The sequence below is a fragment of the Zingiber officinale genome, chromosome 1A (genome assembly GCF_018446385.1).
Source record: "Zingiber officinale cultivar Zhangliang chromosome 1A, Zo_v1.1, whole genome shotgun sequence".
In the NCBI taxonomy this organism is placed as follows: Eukaryota; Viridiplantae; Streptophyta; class Magnoliopsida; order Zingiberales; family Zingiberaceae; genus Zingiber; species Zingiber officinale.
The window spans coordinates 166,286,590-166,304,359 of NC_055987.1; the positions used below are offsets into that span (position 1 = coordinate 166,286,590).

General features: G+C 37.0%; 2 protein-coding genes across 7 annotated transcripts; one reads left to right on the forward strand and one right to left on the reverse strand.

Moving 5' to 3' along the window:
- Positions 1–6,132: 6,132 nt before the first annotated feature.
- On the reverse strand, positions 6,133–8,743 carry LOC122038307. Its single transcript, XM_042597987.1, has 3 exons — positions 8,631–8,743; positions 6,724–7,136; positions 6,133–6,584 (listed from the first exon to the last, which is right to left on the reverse strand). The coding sequence occupies exons 2-3, from the start codon at positions 7,120–7,122 to the stop codon at positions 6,477–6,479; spliced, it is 507 nt and encodes a 168-aa protein (XP_042453921.1). The 5' UTR covers positions 7,123–7,136; positions 8,631–8,743; the 3' UTR covers positions 6,133–6,476.
- A 1,525-nt stretch (positions 8,744–10,268) lies between these two features.
- Positions 10,269–17,406, forward strand: LOC122038308 (zinc finger CCHC domain-containing protein 8-like). Of its 6 annotated transcripts, XM_042597991.1 has the most exons (12): positions 10,269–10,426; positions 10,547–10,571; positions 11,921–12,012; positions 12,209–12,305; positions 12,395–12,634; positions 12,868–12,940; positions 13,291–13,366; positions 13,829–13,912; positions 14,411–14,541; positions 14,915–15,155; positions 16,056–16,119; positions 16,518–17,406. In XM_042597991.1, exons 4-12 carry the CDS (start codon positions 12,245–12,247, stop codon positions 17,042–17,044), a joined length of 1,497 nt encoding a protein of 498 aa, XP_042453925.1. In that variant the 5' UTR covers positions 10,269–10,426; positions 10,547–10,571; positions 11,921–12,012; positions 12,209–12,244; the 3' UTR covers positions 17,045–17,406. The 6 variants fall into 6 exon arrangements, with proteins under 6 accessions (XP_042453925.1, XP_042453923.1, XP_042453926.1 ...); XM_042597989.1 differs by lacking the exon at positions 11,921–12,012; XM_042597992.1 differs by lacking the exon at positions 10,547–10,571.
- Positions 17,407–17,770: the final 364 nt, after the last annotated feature.

Here is a 17,770-nt window from a genome sequence, read left to right on the forward strand (position 1 = left end):
TCATACTAGTTATTTTCTTTGTAAGAATTCTAAATACAAGAGGCAATTAGATCTAGTTTTTCGAATTTATTTTTCGAGTTTGTGTTTTCTTCTTTTTTGAATTTGTGATTCGATTGTTCTTTTTGGTTAACCTAGAGTTATTTAAGGAAATTAAATATTAACTTTCCTTAAAAGGCTTTGTCTAGGCGGTGGTGGTTGCTCCCATATCCAAGAAGGCCATGTGGCTTGCCATGCAGTCCTGAAGCCAATTTTAAAAATTAATATTTAATGGAATTAATAACATAGGTGGATTTGAATCAATAGTGTTAAGTTCCACTTGCGATTCAAATCTAAACCATTAAGAACAGATAAGTTAAATTTGGAATCAATGATGTTAAGTTCCGTCTATGATTCCTAATTTAACTTCTAAAGAATACAATAGGTTATTTAGGGAAAGGTTCCACACTTGTATAAAAAATTTTTATACAGTGGAATCGGTACGTTTTCCTAGGACTAACCAACATACCGGTGACACACTGATAAACATTCTCTTCTCTCTCAATTCATGTTTTGAGTTGTAGATGTTATACTTATTGCCTCTTGATTATTTCTTCTTTGCTATGGAGTAGATTCTCTATAACTAGGATGCAGGAAGTAACTATGATGTGATGTATGAATTATATATTCAGACATTTTCTTATTCAATTAAGTATTTATGTCATATTCTATGTGTCTTATGCATTGTAAGTTTTTGATAAAATATGTGAATGATGTAAATATATGGATGTGTATTGATTGTTCACTTTATAGAGGGAATGCCCTAGATCGTATGACCTAGGAGCCCTAGTGACAAGGGTATATCGTTTCCGAACATCTAGGGCATTACCTTGAAAGGGAAGATAATTCTCCATAAGGAAGTAGGGAATTTAACATAATTGTTATTTCTATCTTTATATTATTGAGTGTTAGTGTGTTCTTGTGATTTATGACCGAGGGGCCCTAGTGACAAAACTATTCTGTTGCCGGACTTCATAGGAATTATTTCCATTTAGTAGCATAGAATATGGATCAAGATAGCATTCTGTCTTGATCTCCGAGGGGAAGAGTCGATAATGAATCTAACTTCCTACATGCGGATAAGGATGGAGGTAAGGAGATGAATAATGCATAGAGATATTAACTAGCATCATAGTGAAATCGAAATTTTAGAATCACCTCCCAAATCATTTCTCACATCCTCTTAAGCTCAACCCTTCTCAAGATCAATTCTTCTCTCTCTTTCTCTCAACCTTATCTTCCTCTCTTAAATCTCTCTTCTAGGGTTTGTGAACTAACTTTCAATTGTATAGATAATTCATTGTGTGAAGTTAACTGGTGCTTAATCAACAGTGTCTGCGGGATTAATATTTTATTACTTGATGACACCTGTATACTTACGGACACGCATCATCTTGTCTGAAATCGGGGAAGATGAAGCACTGGGTAAGTGGCTATACTGCTGACCGTGAAAAACTCTATGTTGGGTGGGGACAACGTCGAGCGATCATTTCTGCGCACACCATACAAAGAGCAAATAAAAACATTAGAGTGAGAATTAGGGAGGGGATCCTTGACATAGACACTCTGATGCTTAAGTTAGAACTGTGACAATAAGCGGAGAAGAAGATTAATAGTAAAATACTAATGTAGATGCATGTGTACACGCATAATGTAACATAAGTGAGTGTACCTGGCCAATGGAGAAACCCCTTTTATACTGACTCTCATAACCTTTGTAATAATGAAGTGTCAGAGAATGTATGATGTTAGAATATGTCAAGTAAAGATAGAGGTACGATCATCCTCAGGGGAAGGTTCCATTGCGTGCATATGTAGAGTAGCAGAATATTCCCTGACGAGTAACTGCTATTCTCTAACATTGCTGTCTCCTGGAAGAAATCCGATCAGCCCTGTAGCTAGCACATGAGAAGTGGGGAGACTAATCCTGGAAGATTTAACCGGCGTTGGTGTCGATCGACTATATGTTGGGGGCTTTGCACCTAAAGAGTGAGGAATTGAGCCCCGTAGGTCCAATCGACACTTTAGGCTGACCGTGCATATGTTGGGGGCCTTGCCCCGAAGGAGTGAGGAACTGAGCTCTGGATATCCGACCGGCGCTGAAGTCGACCGGCTGTATACTAGGAGACTTGCCCTTGAAGAGTGGGGAGCTGAGTCTCAGAAGGTCTTATCGACGATGTAGCATGTCACGCCCCGAGGAAGTCTTTGCCAGAAGAAATTTCGACAGTATCTTCCCTGTACCGGTGACAATCTGAAGCATGAATACATCAACAAACAAATACATCAGTCCACACGGTTGGAATATACACAACTATACAGATATATATATTAAACAACTCACACAGTTGTACTAGAAACACAACCACGCAGTTATATATTAAACAACCCGCTCGGTTGTACTAAAAACAAGAACACAGCGGAAAACTATAGAAACCATCACAGACCAAAAGCAAGGACTGCTAGTCGGCTAGACTTACACCACACAACAAAACAATACATGACACCACATCACAACAATCCAGAAACAAAACCGAAATATATAATGCTAAGTACACCAAATACATAAATCAAATAAAGTACAAACGAAACCAGAAAATAAGTCTTCGGATGTGACGTGGAAATTGGCAGACAGGATACTCCAAGCGACTCCACATACATCTACCTGATGTCTGAAATAAAAAATATCAACGGTGTAAGTTTAACAACTCAGCGGATATCAATAGACACGCATAATAAGAATATAACTACTAGTAATAATCATGGAATACAGTATTCTGTTCAATAAAAAGAAATACGAACTAAATGACAACAGAAGAAGCTGTACTCATCAGGACCTCCTATCCGAACATACGGTCATCAGACCAAACAACTCATGTCTCCTATATGCATGTCAAACATATGCAACCACCAAAATGCAGCAAACAAAGTGCAGCAAACACAAACAATAAATGCAAACCAATGCATATGATGCAAAAATGACATGTGTCACCCCTGACGCCAGTTAGCCATCTCACACGCGATGATAGAACCCAGTGGGTAGGGCTATGACAAATGTGCATTCTGCCATCATTACTCCTAAGTGATCGAGTGGACAGGATGCTGTCGGAGGACACCTATCCTCCTACCCCAAACATAGCGGGGGAGCCTAAGCTCTCATCTCCCTGTATCATGGTCAAGGGGAGGGATCCCTGCCTGCCACACGCTGCAGTCATCGCTACCCAAGAGCGGACCAGCAGAGCCTTGACAGAGCTAACTGCACACACCCTGCCTGATATACCACTAACCTATGAGTGGTTGGGTGTGTAGATCATGTAATTGGCGATGTGCTCAACAATAATGGAGCTGATAATCGCTCATCATGCAATTATACAAGATGATGCATAACACTAAACATATAGATACTGATAGTATGCACCTCCATATAAAATGTATCAAAATAGAAATAAATCCATACAATGATCTAGGTAACAATAAACTAGGTACACAAGTCAGACATGTCAAATAACTAGACTACTACACAGTAGAGCAATGTATGTCACTATTTCTATGAACAGAAGTAAACATGGCAACAAACAAGAGAATATAAGTATTAATGCATAATAGATAGGAATATAGGCAGACTACAAGAACCAAGAAGTGACATACCAAAGTAGAAGTAAACACAATAATTACTAATAGCTATAAACTACTATGCATATAAAAAATAACCATATAAAGGAGATAAGTCAGAGGTACCCACCTCAAAAGGAAGATCGTATCCAACCAATCCGACGTCGAGACGCTCGTCTCAAATCAGAGTCCTGTAACAACAAGCATATAATTTTAGCTGATTCCAAATGCAACTAGTTAAACTAAATCCTAATTTCATTAGGAATCTCAATTTGGATTGTCCTAAACAATCCAACCAAATTAGCTAACCTAAATTGAATCCATCACACCCATTTATCAATTTCTCCATATCAATATCCACTACATTGGATTTGGGTATCCCCAAGCCTCACAATAAGATTACACCAATTGACATCATCATATAGGCTAGATAAAACATGATCATGTTCCAAAAACTCACCCGAGTTGATATCCTAGCCTTTGCTTCACAACTGCAGAAACTCGTCGCCAAAATTTGGTGGCCGAAGTTACAATGAAGTTGCTGCCGGGAACAGGACTAGAACAACTATGATCAATTAACCCCTTAGCACAAGAATTGGAAATCAAATCCTTACATGCCTTACCCCAATTCACTTCCTCTCCGACAGTAGGCAACAACAATCGGTTGGTGCCAGGGATTTGTGGTCGACGCCTCCCAAAAGCCACTGTCAGACCTTGTTGCTGGCAGTTTCCTCCCCAACGGAATCCAGGGCTAGCGCCGATCGGAGTTGGCAAGGAAGAGAGGGTCGGGCTGATAGCTAGGGCATAGAATAATGGACCTGGGGTGCTCGGCTTCTGGCGAGAGGAGAAGTGGGGGCTCGAACGACGAAGGAGATGCGGGAGGAAGAAGGGCTGCGACTCTCGGGCGGCGGCGGATTAAGCTTCGACAAGTGGAGGATCAGGCGGAGAGGGGTGCATCGCAAGGGAGAGGAAGGGGACGACGCAAGGGATCGACGACGATGGCTCGGCATCAACAGAGAGGAGAAGGAAGACGGCGTCGGCGAAGAGGTGGTCGGCGTTGCTCGGCGTCGTGAGAGGGAGGGGAGGAGACGACGCGAGATTAGGGCACGGAAGAAATGAAGGGAAAGAAAAAAAAAGAAATAAAGAAATTAAATATTTTCTCGTTCAAATAGGGTAATTAAACAGGTTTTCCCCTGACTCAATAATTTATTCCCTTAACATACGTCATACGAGCTCCAATTAAATCCCAGAAAATTTCTAAAAATTTCGTTAAGGTTATTCCTCAAATAATCTTATTATTTTATTATTATTTGAGTGTCGTATTTTACATGACCAATCGTTGTATGCTGAGAGATTTGTATAGGAGAAGTGGGGAGCTAAGTCCTGAAGGTCCGACCGACGTTGGGGCTGACCGGTTGTATGCTAGGAGTCTTGCCCGTAAGGAGTGAGGAACTGAGCTTTGAATGTCGGACTGACGCTAAGGCCGACTAGGAGATTTACACATGATAAGTGAGGAGTTAAGTCTAAAATGTTCGATCAACTGTATGCTAGAAGACCTATCCTTGAAGAGTAGGGAGCTAAATCCCGAAAGGTTTGATCGGTGCGGGGGCCGGCTGATTATATGTTAGGAGACTTGTATAAGAGAAGTGAGAAGCTAAGTCCTGTAAGGTGAGTGGTCTGTCCAACTGTGTACAACTTGACTACCTCCTTGACTTTCATTGTTACCTCATCTTGACTATTGACCTCACATTACTTTCGAGGCCACCCATAACATGCCATATCAAAAGATAAACTAGCTTTATTAAACTGAACACTAAATTTATCGTTTGCAAATGTCATTTATTTACTGTCATTAAGGACATTGTACTTTTTTTTTTTACCTGAGCACTAGCCATCGCTTGCACACGTTACATGTGTAATATATTATATGAATATGCATAAATTAGTATCCCAAATATACTAAGCCCATGCAGTAGTGCAACGCAAAGACAACGCTTGAAAACCCCAGCAACAAACTACTATAATGGACTCTCACTTGTAAAAAACTAATTTAATTACGTTACCGGCTCGAGGTATTTATAGAAACTATTCCACTCGCGGTGTTGCCATGTATTTGAAGGGGAGTCTTGGTGCAACGATAAAGTTGTTGCCATGCGACTAAAAGGTCACGGGTTCGAATCCTGGAAACAATTTTTTGCAAAAAACAAGATAAGATTGCGCACAATAGATCCTTCTCCGAGACCCCGCATGACAAGAACTTTGTACACGGGGCTATCTTTTTTTTTTTTTTATTTCACTCGCAGTGTTGTTAATCTTTAGATGTGAAATTAAAGAGAACCATAATATAACATATTTTTTATATAAAAAATAATCAAGAAAATTACTAATAAAATTTAAAATTCTTTCCAGTACAAACAAAAAAAACATTAACATAATTTAATTTTAAACTCCATCCAATTAGTTATTAAATTTGGAACTTCGCCCAAATTAGCTATTAAAGAGTTCATATTCTCAATTACACGGAAGATCACTATACAGAACACACCAAAAAAAAAAAAAATCAATCATTTGTTTTCGATCAAATTTCACTAGAGCACAAACACGGTAACCCATCTAACAAAAACATGATCCATGACAAGCAGGAAATAAAACTGTACAACCACCTAGCTAACAGATAGTGCTTTGTTTCCAGAAGACAACCATGCATTGGCACTGTGCAGTTGTGTGGCCATGTGAATGGTAATAACATTTTCAATCAAGCTCTAAGATCGAGAAGTATCTCAGATGAAGCAAAATCGAAGGGCAAGACGATTAAGAGCATCGAATTCTCATCAAGTTGAATCACTTGTGCCGCTTGAGCGTCCTTTTTGAGGGGCAAGTTCATAACTGTCATAAGCCACGGTAGGTTCAGTTGGATACTCGGTTCCATCAACATCGCTCTACAATAAGCCATTAGATTAGTTGTTTGTATATATTGATATAAAGAAAATGCTTGGTCTAGAAAGCAAAATAAATTACAAAGTGAGCACGCTACCAATTTCTAAAGCCTTGAAACTAGATAATGAAGAAAAAATATACCTCAAGCTGCTGCAGAGCATCAATTGTATCGTTGAAATCACCTTGGTTTATAGTAAGCAAATCGGCAAGATAGTCCAAAGAGATATCTGGAAACATTGATGCAAGACACTCAAGTATCGCACTGGAATTGACCAATTGACTGAGCTCATCTGAAAAGGTGTCATCAAGGTGCTGGTCAACTTTTGAGGATGATTCACCAGAGATATCAAGTTTTCCAAAGCTCTGGATGTCATAGTAGAAGGACTCCAAAAGCTGAGGTTCTAAAGACTTCTCGGTAGCCTCATTATTTCCAGGAGGACCAGTTGTTTCCTCTGAAGCCTCAAGTCTTGTTTCAGACTGAATTTGCAAGATAGGTACATACGGTGTAGCAAAAGGGTTCAAAGTGGACTTTCCTTGCATTGTTTTTTTACAGGCTGAAGAATTTTCAATGAAAAACATAGTCAAGGAAAATTTATTTAATCTAAGATAGATAGTGCCATCTATGAGCAACTAAAAGTGCCAGTCTTTAGTTCTCCAGTTAGATAGGTTTTATAATAAAACAGTTTGCAGAAATAACCAAAAACTGGGTGGGAAAAAACTCTGAACCTGGACAGATAGAAAGCAAAAGTCACAAGTAGCTAATATTATGTAATATTGAAACTCTTAGAATTAGTTGATCGAAAGGAAATTTTTTCCATAACGTTGTATACAGAAATTTTTACGGCCATGACTCTCATTTGGTGGACAATCAGAAAGACAGAATGAAAAAAACATGAAAGCATAACAGATAATGAGGTTGTTTTACTCAATGGTAAGATGTGAAAATGAACAAGTATATTCAATATGGCCATATGGTGGACAATATATACGGGTAAAAATTACGAAAAAGAACAAATAAATGAACGGAAAATACTGCAGTATAAGCATAAAACGTGGAAATTATGAATCTAGCAAGTATTTCGTTACAGAAAATTTCAATAGGAATGCTACTTTGAAGGTTGGTCTTTGCCAGTAAATCTCCAGTAAGGTTCCTAATTGTATTTTCTCTTCCCCAAAAATTCACCCATAAAAATCATTCATCTTGGTTGTTGAAATAGAAAACCCTCTATCTTCCTGATCATGACATTTGACCTAAGTATCAGAATTCATTTTGATGGAAACTTCATCACGATTCCGGGTAATGATCAAAGACAATTCTTTGCCCAAAGAAAGTCGCAAGAACCAAAGCAAGTATTTCGTTATAGGAAATTTCAATAGGAATGCCCCTGTGAAGTTTGGTCTTTGCCATTAAATCTCGAGTAAGGTTCCTAATTGTGTTTTCTTTTCGCCAAAGACTCATCCATAAACCCTCTATCTTCCTGTTCATGCCATTTGGCCTAACTATCACAATTCATTTTGCAGAAAACTTTATCACGACTCCGGAAATCATCAGACAAGTCTTCGCCCGAAGAAAGTTGCAAAACCCCAAACAATTAATACGAAAATCCATTGGGCACACCTCGATGTCAAGCACAGGGCAATAACTTCATAGATCAATTCAATAACGCTTGGGGTAAGCTTCTCCATAGACCTTACTCCTCGGCTCTCTATCTTTTTGTACATTCATTTTACGCACGAATTCAATTTTATAGGTCATTCTTCCCGTCTTTCCCTAAAGACAGAAAACAAAAGAAATCATTTGCCCCAAAAGAAGGAAACTCTATATCTTGAACGACCTGACGACCATGATACTTGCACCCCGAAGCAAACAAGGTTGAGTCCATCTACAATTAGATTCTTTGCAGGATATCGCCATGGTGTAGAGAGAAGGACGTATCACATCGGAAATCAGCCAAAATCAATGAAAAAACCCCGAAAAATCCATAGATAAAAGCTTCCCGAAACAAAATCCAACAGAAAAACGAGGGAAAGAATCGATCGGAACGCACCTCGAAGTGGAAATCCTTCGCTCTCAGATCTCCGCTGCGTTCGCTTCCGCCGTCGCGTAGCACGAGAATCGGTATCGCCGGGAGGGAAAAAGAAATTTATTGGGGACGTGGAAGTCGACCGCAGCGGCTTTATTTGCAGAATTAAAGCAACGGTTTAAGACCGTTGGATTAGAGGAATCAACAGTCTAGATCTTTCTTATAGTCCGATAAGAATGGTTAAAAGTGAGTGAAACTTATTATTATTATTACTCTTATTAGATGAGTTTTCTTTATTTCTTTATAAATAAATTTAGAGTACAATAATTTATGTATATTTAGAGGTTAACTTTCAGAATATTTATTTTTATTAAAATTCAAATTTTGATTCTTTTATTTATTCTTTTAAGTGTTTTATCGATTGCTTTATAAAATTTATTAGTGTGTTTGATTAAAGTTAATCCATAAATTAACCTTTTAATTGCTATTTTATCTCACTAAAGACTAATGCCCTTAAAAATAAATGTGTACCAATAAATAACTCATAAAGGCACTCTTAATTATCTTTTTTAAACACCCTTTAAAAACAAAAGTTAAAATATATTTTATTTTTTATTTTGAAAAATATTCTTATTGAAGTATATTATTTTTTAATTTAACTTGATAAAAAATTACATATATGAATATATAATTGTTACAGTCATTTTAAAATATTTTATTTGAATATAAAAGTATTTTAAAAAGGATTTTGTTTTTTTAAAGACTTCTTTTCTGTTTTCACAATTTTAATAATATGGTTTGCCCTTTAAAAATTATCAATAAAATAGTAAGGTAGGTTAATATGCATTTTCGTCCTTTCTAACTATAATTTATTCATCCACAATTTGCTATTTAACTCTCCTAAGATAATGATGGAGGAGTTGAATGCCTTTTTAATTTTTTAAAATTTATAGTCATAAGTTAAATAATCAAATTACGTCAAATAATCAAATGTAAGTTTTTCAGTATCCATATCAATTATTCTATTTAAAAATTTTAAATAAGATAATTAAAAAAATATTTATATAAAAAAATTATATATTTTAAATAAAAAAATTAATATTGATACTTAACATGATTTAATTTTTATATTTTTTAATATCATAATTTATCTACTTTTATGATTTTACCCTATTATAAGGATAAGTAAATTTTATGATTTTATCCTATTATAAGGATAAGTAAGAAGTGTAATGATAATCTTAATTAGTCTTATTGATTATCTGGGTTGATTGACTCGATCCTATGAAATTTTCCACCAGTCACTAGAATAAATCAGGAAACGCATGACCTAACATCCTTTAATTATACATCTTATTTGAAGAAAAAAATTCTTATAAATATATCATAATTAAAATTTAAATTATAAATATCTAGATAATAATTTAAATATTCTATCATAACACCATGAGACAATGATATGTATAAAAAAAAGAATGTTGAAGAAATATACACATAAATTTATTATTATTATTTTTTTTTTTTGTGCCCTATTAGTTTTTTATGTCTAAAACGAATGAGATAAAGTTGAAATAAAGTACATAATAAAACTGATAGAAAAGGGATCATATTAAAAAAAATTGGTATTAAAAAAGAAAACCTCTCTTTATTTTGACTGCCCTGACTCCTGACTAGGTGCGGATTGAAAAACGTGGCACCTGCTTACCTAATTAGGTTCCATGCTCACCCGAGCGTCTTCTTATTTCCATTTCAGGTTATCCGCCGGCGAAGCACGGCGGCAGCGGACGCGAAGTCGCCACTTTCTCCAGCTCTGACCTCAGGTCCTCTTTCCTCTCTCTCTTTTGATTCTTCGGTCGAGCCATTGGCTTCCGAAGCCCTTTTCGGGAGCTCGGATTTGTAATCGCTTTTTACCTGACTGTGCTCCTCGCCTTTGTCGCAAGACCCTGATCTCAGTCGCATCTTAAGGTTGTACTCCTGAACTCTTCTGTGTTCATACTGTTTTCTGATTGCTATGTGATCCGAAGGTTTCGCGTACCCTTTCCTGAGAATTTTTTAGTCAATACAGAACCCTAACTTTTGTCCCGATGATTCAATCTCTGTGACTCTGAATCTCTGATATTTAGGAATGATATGCATTCACGTAGAAGTCTAGTGGATATTAAACGGATCGTAGTGGCCAGGATCTCCGTCATTCATCCTTCTCAGTTGTCGATGTTTGTCACTCGAATAAACTTTACTCTGATTTGGCTTGCGCACATGGGGCTAGACTGGATTGCCTCTTCTGATCCGATTGCTTATTTACAATGTTGTCTGTTCCCTGTGTGGCACTCGCTGATGACCTTGGGTTCTAACTTCCGAGACAGGGGTGATATTGAATCCTTCGCCAACGGAAGGTGATTGTGCTCACGACTACAGCTGTTTGAATAGGCGTTTGAGTAGTATTTGGTGCACCAATTTTTTTAATAGATTGCTAAGTGCATGAAGCTGGCTAGCCAAATCGCCAAATGCTTGTTGGTTGATTGTTGTTGAACTCAGAGCCAACAAAAGTTGTCTCCAAACTTGATATGAACATCATTGTTAGTTTGTTATAGTTGTCACCATCTGCGGCGTTTGATTGGTGGTGTGGATTGTTGAACCTTAAGTTGGCTTAATGTGCTCCAGAATTTGATTCCCTGGGACCATCTCTTGATCTCAACGAGGCTCTCCTAGTGCCAAAATGTTTGAAATGAGTTTACGGGGTCAGTACTAAGCCTTGCCTCAAGAGGATATCATATCCTGGATTGGACTGACTCAGAAGATTCCTCCCTTCAACAGTCTCAATAGGATCCAATTTTTGATGCCAAAGTCAACCCCATATTACAAGAATAAGTGAGTTAGGGTAGCAATGCCCGGTGTATCCGGTAGACAAGTCTCACTATTAACAAGCTTGACTTCCTTGTGTTAAGTGTTGATGTGGGTTATCAACAACAATTAGATTGGTCAATGATATCAATGGACACCAATGATCAACATGGAAGAGATCAACTGCAGGAGCTAACCCCCTCGGTCTTGGAGGTGCTAGAATTCTCATACTGGATTAGCAAGCTGTATCAATTTATGGTGTCTACATAGTGATCACTTACACCCAAACAGATTGAGGACCTCTAACCATTATGATTTGCTGGAAAATGTCCCCAGCAGCTGTGCTGTTACCATGGCAGAATACTGTTTTCATAATTTCACGTTGACTTTTACATGTAATGAAGAAAATTTTCTCTTATTACTTAACAAGTAACAAGCATACCAGAACTTAATTTTGGGAACTTCTGGTGCAGGAAGTTCTTAAAGTGCATGTTCAGTTACATTCATGGGTAACCATCATTCAGATTCTTATGTGATGAAGAAGAATGGCTCTTCTTTTGTCATGGTATATGTGAAAAACTTGTATATTGTTTTTCATGCATCCTCAGCGGATGATTGATTCAGTAGATCTATGCTTACTGATAATATGCAAGTCAATGGTAGAAGTCAATCACTATTTAATCTTCCAGTTGTCTTACTATGTTGTTTGTATCTCTTAGTTGAATGTTCTTTGATAGCCCATCTTTTGTTGTCATATACAGGATTCTTTTATTTGGTAAAACGCCTAGTGCCAGAAGATGAAATCGGATGATATCATTGGCCTTGAACCATCTCCTGCAAGTGAAAACAATGATAAAGGTAATGATGATCTTGAAGGTCTAGATTCCAGGATTACTGAAATAGATTTGCCAGATTACCTTTTGTGAGTAAAATTTATCGGTGTTCAGAGAATCACGATGATTCTAAAGGACATGGTGTAGAAGGAGATGATCCTAATGTGCTAGATATGGACATTGAAGAAGACATAACCTCACAACCCTCCATTCTGTATGAGGGAGCTGAATTATTTGGTCACACAACAGAAGAACAATTGAAAGCTAGGCCCAATAAAGACATGGATTCGGATTCAGGCAGTGACACTAAAATAGACAGTGCAACTACCAACAACACTGTGAACGATGAAAGTTGTATCCTATTAGTGGTTATGCTTTTTCTTCTTTTAATACAAGTACTATCCTTGAAGCATTTATGGGCAATTGTGCATATTGATTTGCCATTATCACTATAAAAAATTTATTATAATTTTCTGTCTTCTGAGAAATGGTGAATGATAGTTGTGCAAATACAACATGACTGTCTTGTTTTTGTAAATTCTTAACTCTTCTTTCTTCTTACTTTTTTTCCCTAATTGGGGTTGTAGCTATAGCAGGAGTGAAAAAAGCTCACGTTGAGAAGCAACCATATGTCCGTGTAATTTTTAACTCATTGACAAGGTTGGCGTAGAAAGAAAGCACTCTAATGCAATATATGATTTCACGATATATGTTTCGAAAAGGCATATATAAGGGCAGCCTGGTGTATGAAGCTCCCGCTATGTGGGGTCCCGGGGAAGGATCCATTGTACGCAGCCTTACTCTGCTTTTTTGCAAGAGGTTGTTTCCAGGATTCGAACCCGTGACCTTTTGGTCATAAAGCAACAACTTTACCGTTGCGCCAAGGCTTTCCTTCCGAAAAGGCATATATATATATATTTAAAAAAAAAAGGAATTAAAAGAATGATTCATTTATGGATGCTTTGCATACAAAAACTTATAGAGAATGTCTTGTTTCTACTATACTGCAGAGAAAGCAAAAGGAAGCTAATGGAACTCATGAAGCAGTGGTCTCAATGGCAGGCGGAGAACCAGCCTTCATCAAGCGTAAGTCTTTTTGCTTTATCCTGATTGTATCATGGAGCTGCATATATCTTGACGATTATTTGTAATTTTTGAAGATAAGTTTTTAAACCTAATTGATTTATAAAATTCCAAACAATCATCAAGTGCAGGAGCTACATTTCAATCACTAAAATTGTTGGGCGAACAAAAATGCACTGCATAAATACCCAAGTGAATAATCTCTTTGAATATTCTCCATTTTTTGTTTGATGGAGTTCACTGTTTTACTTCCTGGCACTGCCATTTTCATCATTTCTAGAAGAATCATGAATATGGTTTATCCAGATATGACAGCTAAGGAAGCTTTTTTTTTTATCTTCTCGTTTAAGTTTTGAGAAGAATCAAAGTTTCAGAGAATCAATACCCTCATGTATAATATTGTAGACACGGCACAGAATGCTTGATTCTTATATAATTAAAGTTTTCTCGCTCATCTCTTAACAGACAACTGGAGACGCATCCTTAGAAGATGGCGAAGAGACATATTTTCCAGCAATAGATGTTGGCTCTAAGAAGTTGAATACAGTGGTAAATACAGATAAACCTTTCATAAATGTACCTATATTTTGTCAGCACAAGTGTATATGATTTATTTTTGGTTGCTTCATAAATGTTACTATGTTTTATTATTACAAGTGAATATGATCTGTCATTAGTTGTATGACTTGAGTTATTCAGAAAGGTCCGCCTAGCTATATATCCCTACATAAAGTTCAATGAGGATATAAAGTCCATATAACCATCTCCAAATGAGTGGGACTGAGTTTGTTGCTGTAGTTTTAGATGTATTTGACTTGATACTTTGTGCTCTGTGTTCCAGTTTGGAACTGACGGATAAGGTATGACTTGAGTGAATTATGATATATCTATTTTTTTCATTTTGGCTTTTATCATCGTGATTCGTGAACAACATTTCCATCTGAAATAACATTCTCATTTTTCTTTACTATTTTCTCCAACTTTCTTATTATTCTCCTAGTCATCATTTAAATTTCAGAAAACTTTCTTTCTTCTTTTGCATGGAAGACTTTTTGGATAGATAACCAAGCAAGACAAGAGGTGGATAAAAAGAAAGTGCTATTCGAAGCTGAAGTTCCTTTCTATGACAGAGTGTATACTTTTGGCTCAAAGATAGTTGATGGTTCAAGTGATGGAGGGTACAAACTTTATCTCCTTAATAGAGTTTGTTGTAAAGATGTAGAGTTTCTACTATCTCTGTTGTTCTTTATTATTAAAATGCCTTTATGCATTGTTAGCTGTAAAAATCATACACACACACACACACACACACTTTTACTTCAATCTGTTTTTAAAATTTTTGAAATGTGCCAACTTGAGATGTTTGTAAGTTGATATAATTGTCATATCTAACTTCTCTTCTCTACTTTAAAATTGCATATTTATTTTATGTTCAGAAACTTCTCAGTTCAACATACCATCAGATATTTCTGTTAACTTGGCATTGTCTTCTGCTTTCCAACTATCTTTTGCTAAGTTACAAGATGCATAGCTTTTCCATGCTATTTGTAGGATTGAGACTTCAGAAGGTTCTCGATGTTTCAATTGTGGCTCGTATAGCCACTCGCTTAAGGAGTGTCCAAGGCCACGTGATCATGTTGCAATCATCAATGCTCGCAAGATGCATAGTAGTTCAAGACAAAATCCAACTGACCGTGCACAAGCTCGGTATCATCAGAAAATTCCTGGCAAATTTGATGATTTGCAAGCAGGAGTTCTTGGGCCTGAAACACGAGAATGCTTGGGGATTGGGGTAATAGTCAAGTCTTCTTCTGATATTGTTGGTTAGCTTTTATTGTTTCGACATATCTCTTGCTTGTGTTGATGTACTCTTGTTTGTGTCAAGGTACTAATGGCATTCTGTTCTTTGATTTTGGCTGTTTAAGCAACTTTAGTTGCCATTAGTTTTTTCTAACTGTTGGTTCTCCTGTCTTATACATATAGATGATGAATGAATCATTAATCTGCATAAGACTGTGTCTACTTAGGTGGGGAGCGAGAAGGGGAAAGAAAAGGACAATGGCGAGGAAGAGAGGAGGGGAAAAGGGATTAGGAAGATATCTACCTTTTTTGTCACTTGAAAAGCTTCTATCATTCTCAAGAAATAACACAAAGTTAATCAATCTGTTCGCTACTTCTTTTCCTCTTCTCTTCCATCCACTTTTGAACCAAACCAAACCAAAAGTGAGGAAAGGAATCCCAAATTGCTCCCTCCCTCTCTTCTACTTTTCCATTTTCTACCCAACTAGGCATGGGAATCTGTCTGGTTTCCTCTCCCTCTTTATTTTGGCTCCCTTGTCATCGAGTAGACATGCCATAAAGAAGATGACATGAAATTAGTACGTCCATGATTCTATGTAATTTGTTGCTTTTATTCCAAGGTTCACATGTGCAACATTTTTTTCCCAAACAAATGATTTTTTTTTAAAATTAAAGCTTCAGTGATGTGCTGTCTTCATAATGTGTTATGAGTACAAGATAAGTTTGATTTCTTTTGTTTTCATTCTTCACAGTAAAAGTTTTGCTGCAGTTTGAACATATGCTTCTTTTGTTGTCATTCAATCATACTGGCGTTTAATCTCTTTATATTACAAAAGCTCTTGTGTGCTTATTTCGTGGTCTTCATTGCCTTATATCCATTGATTTTATACAGGAGTATGATCCACCACCTTGGTTTCATCGGATGCGTGAAATTGGATACCCTCCTGGATACTTAGGTAAATATTCTAGGATGCAATTCACATAAATATTTTAGGATGCAATTTACATGAGGGCGAATTGATTTTGTGTGTCTATATCCATTGTGGCCTGTGATACTTAATGCTGAAACAGAACAATGGTTAGAAACAGGAGAGGACTTATTAGTATAATCATATTGATATATTTTGTAGCCCACGATGAATGTTCTTACAAAATTGAAAATACCTAAAATACAAAAGAAGGTATTATGAGAAAGCGAAAGAGTTAATGCTTCTTTGTGGATTTGGAAAAATTAGAGATACCAGCTTGAGAGCTTACATATCTGTAATCTGATACTATTTTTGTGTATGCTTTTTGCCTTTGAATTTCTCCTTCTTTGTCTTACATGAATGCTGGTGCAATTTTATTCCAAAAGATGATGACGACGAGAACCAGCCTTCTGGAATCACCATCTTTGATGATGAGGAGACGAAGGAAAAGTATGAAGAAGGAGAACTTCCAGAAGAGGGAGAACTTCCAGAACGGAGTGAACCTGAGCCTCCACAGAAAAAGATGACCGTGGCCTTTCCTGGCATAAATGCACCTATTCCAGATAATGCTGATCCCAAGCTTTGGGCTACTCCACCCACTGGCTCAGGCTCCAACTCATCGAGAAGTCGAGTCCATCGATCCAACCATTCTTACCACCATGAGCAAAGGTGGTCTTCAGACATACGGGATGACAGCATGCTCAACTTAGATCATAGGCTCCCTTCCTCATACCGAGGTTATTCACCAAGGTATAGCCCTTACGATCACAACTCTAGACGAAGGAGCCCAAAGTCAGAGAGGTCCGTATCTGAGAGAGGATGGAGGAGCCCCTCGTCTCATGATAATTCAACAGCCAACATTATTAGGAGCCATGAGCATTTGAGCAATGAGAACTCGAGCAATCAGAACTAGACTTTTCCTCACATGAGTGGCATGAGAAGGAGCAGCATCATCACCATCATCATCAGAGGTGAATTGTTAGACATTTTTAAATTGTTATCATCCATTAGTACACTAGCCATCTCACTTAGTAGGCTAAAATTTGGTTGATATTGTTGTATCATCCATTAGCACACTTAGGAATGAGCATTTCCGATCTCAGGACATAATTGAGTTGGTCACCACATGCTAGATTTGCAGAAAAAGAATGAGCATTTCCACCGTATTTGTATGAATAGGGAAATGATCAGGCTATAACTTTGTGGATTTTGCTACTGTTACAATAATCTTGTGCTAATTCTAATAGTAATAAAATTTTGCTATAACTTTGTGGATTTTTTTTTTTTGTCGTGAAGCCTTTGTGGATTCTGATGCAATACTCTTGTCCTAATGCCTGTTAACACTCATATAACCCACTGTGATTTTCTGAAATTATTATGTTCATTATTTAGTTATCATATCGTGTGATTCTTTGCTAATATGTCCATTTCTTTATTAATCATATATTCTAACCTTGCGTAGATAGGATAACGTTTTTCCGTAATATTTTTCATTAATTAACACTGTTCGTTTTTTAACTTCCTTCTATCGAACTTCGTCTTGCTTTGCAATACCACTCCCAAGATAAACATGGGCGGTTTATGGTGAAAACATAGTGTTTAATTATAATAAATGTGGTGAAATAGAATCAGAAGGCAA

Coding starts and splice junctions, on each gene's coding strand:
- LOC122038307 (XM_042597987.1), bottom strand. CDS start 7,122: ATGCAAGGAAAGTCCACTTTGAACCCTTTTGCTACACCGTATGTACCT. Junction 6,585..6,723: donor ATGCTCTGCAGCAGCTTGAG/GTATATTTTTTC, acceptor GGCTTATTGTAG/AGCGATGTTGATGGAACCGA.
- LOC122038308 (XM_042597988.1), top strand. CDS start 12,245: ATGAAATCGGATGATATCATTGGCCTTGAACCATCTCCTGCAAGTGAA. Junction 12,306..12,394: donor AAGTGAAAACAATGATAAAG/GTAATGATGATC, acceptor ATCGGTGTTCAG/AGAATCACGATGATTCTAAA. Junction 16,120..16,517: donor ATACCCTCCTGGATACTTAG/GTAAATATTCTA, acceptor TTATTCCAAAAG/ATGATGACGACGAGAACCAG.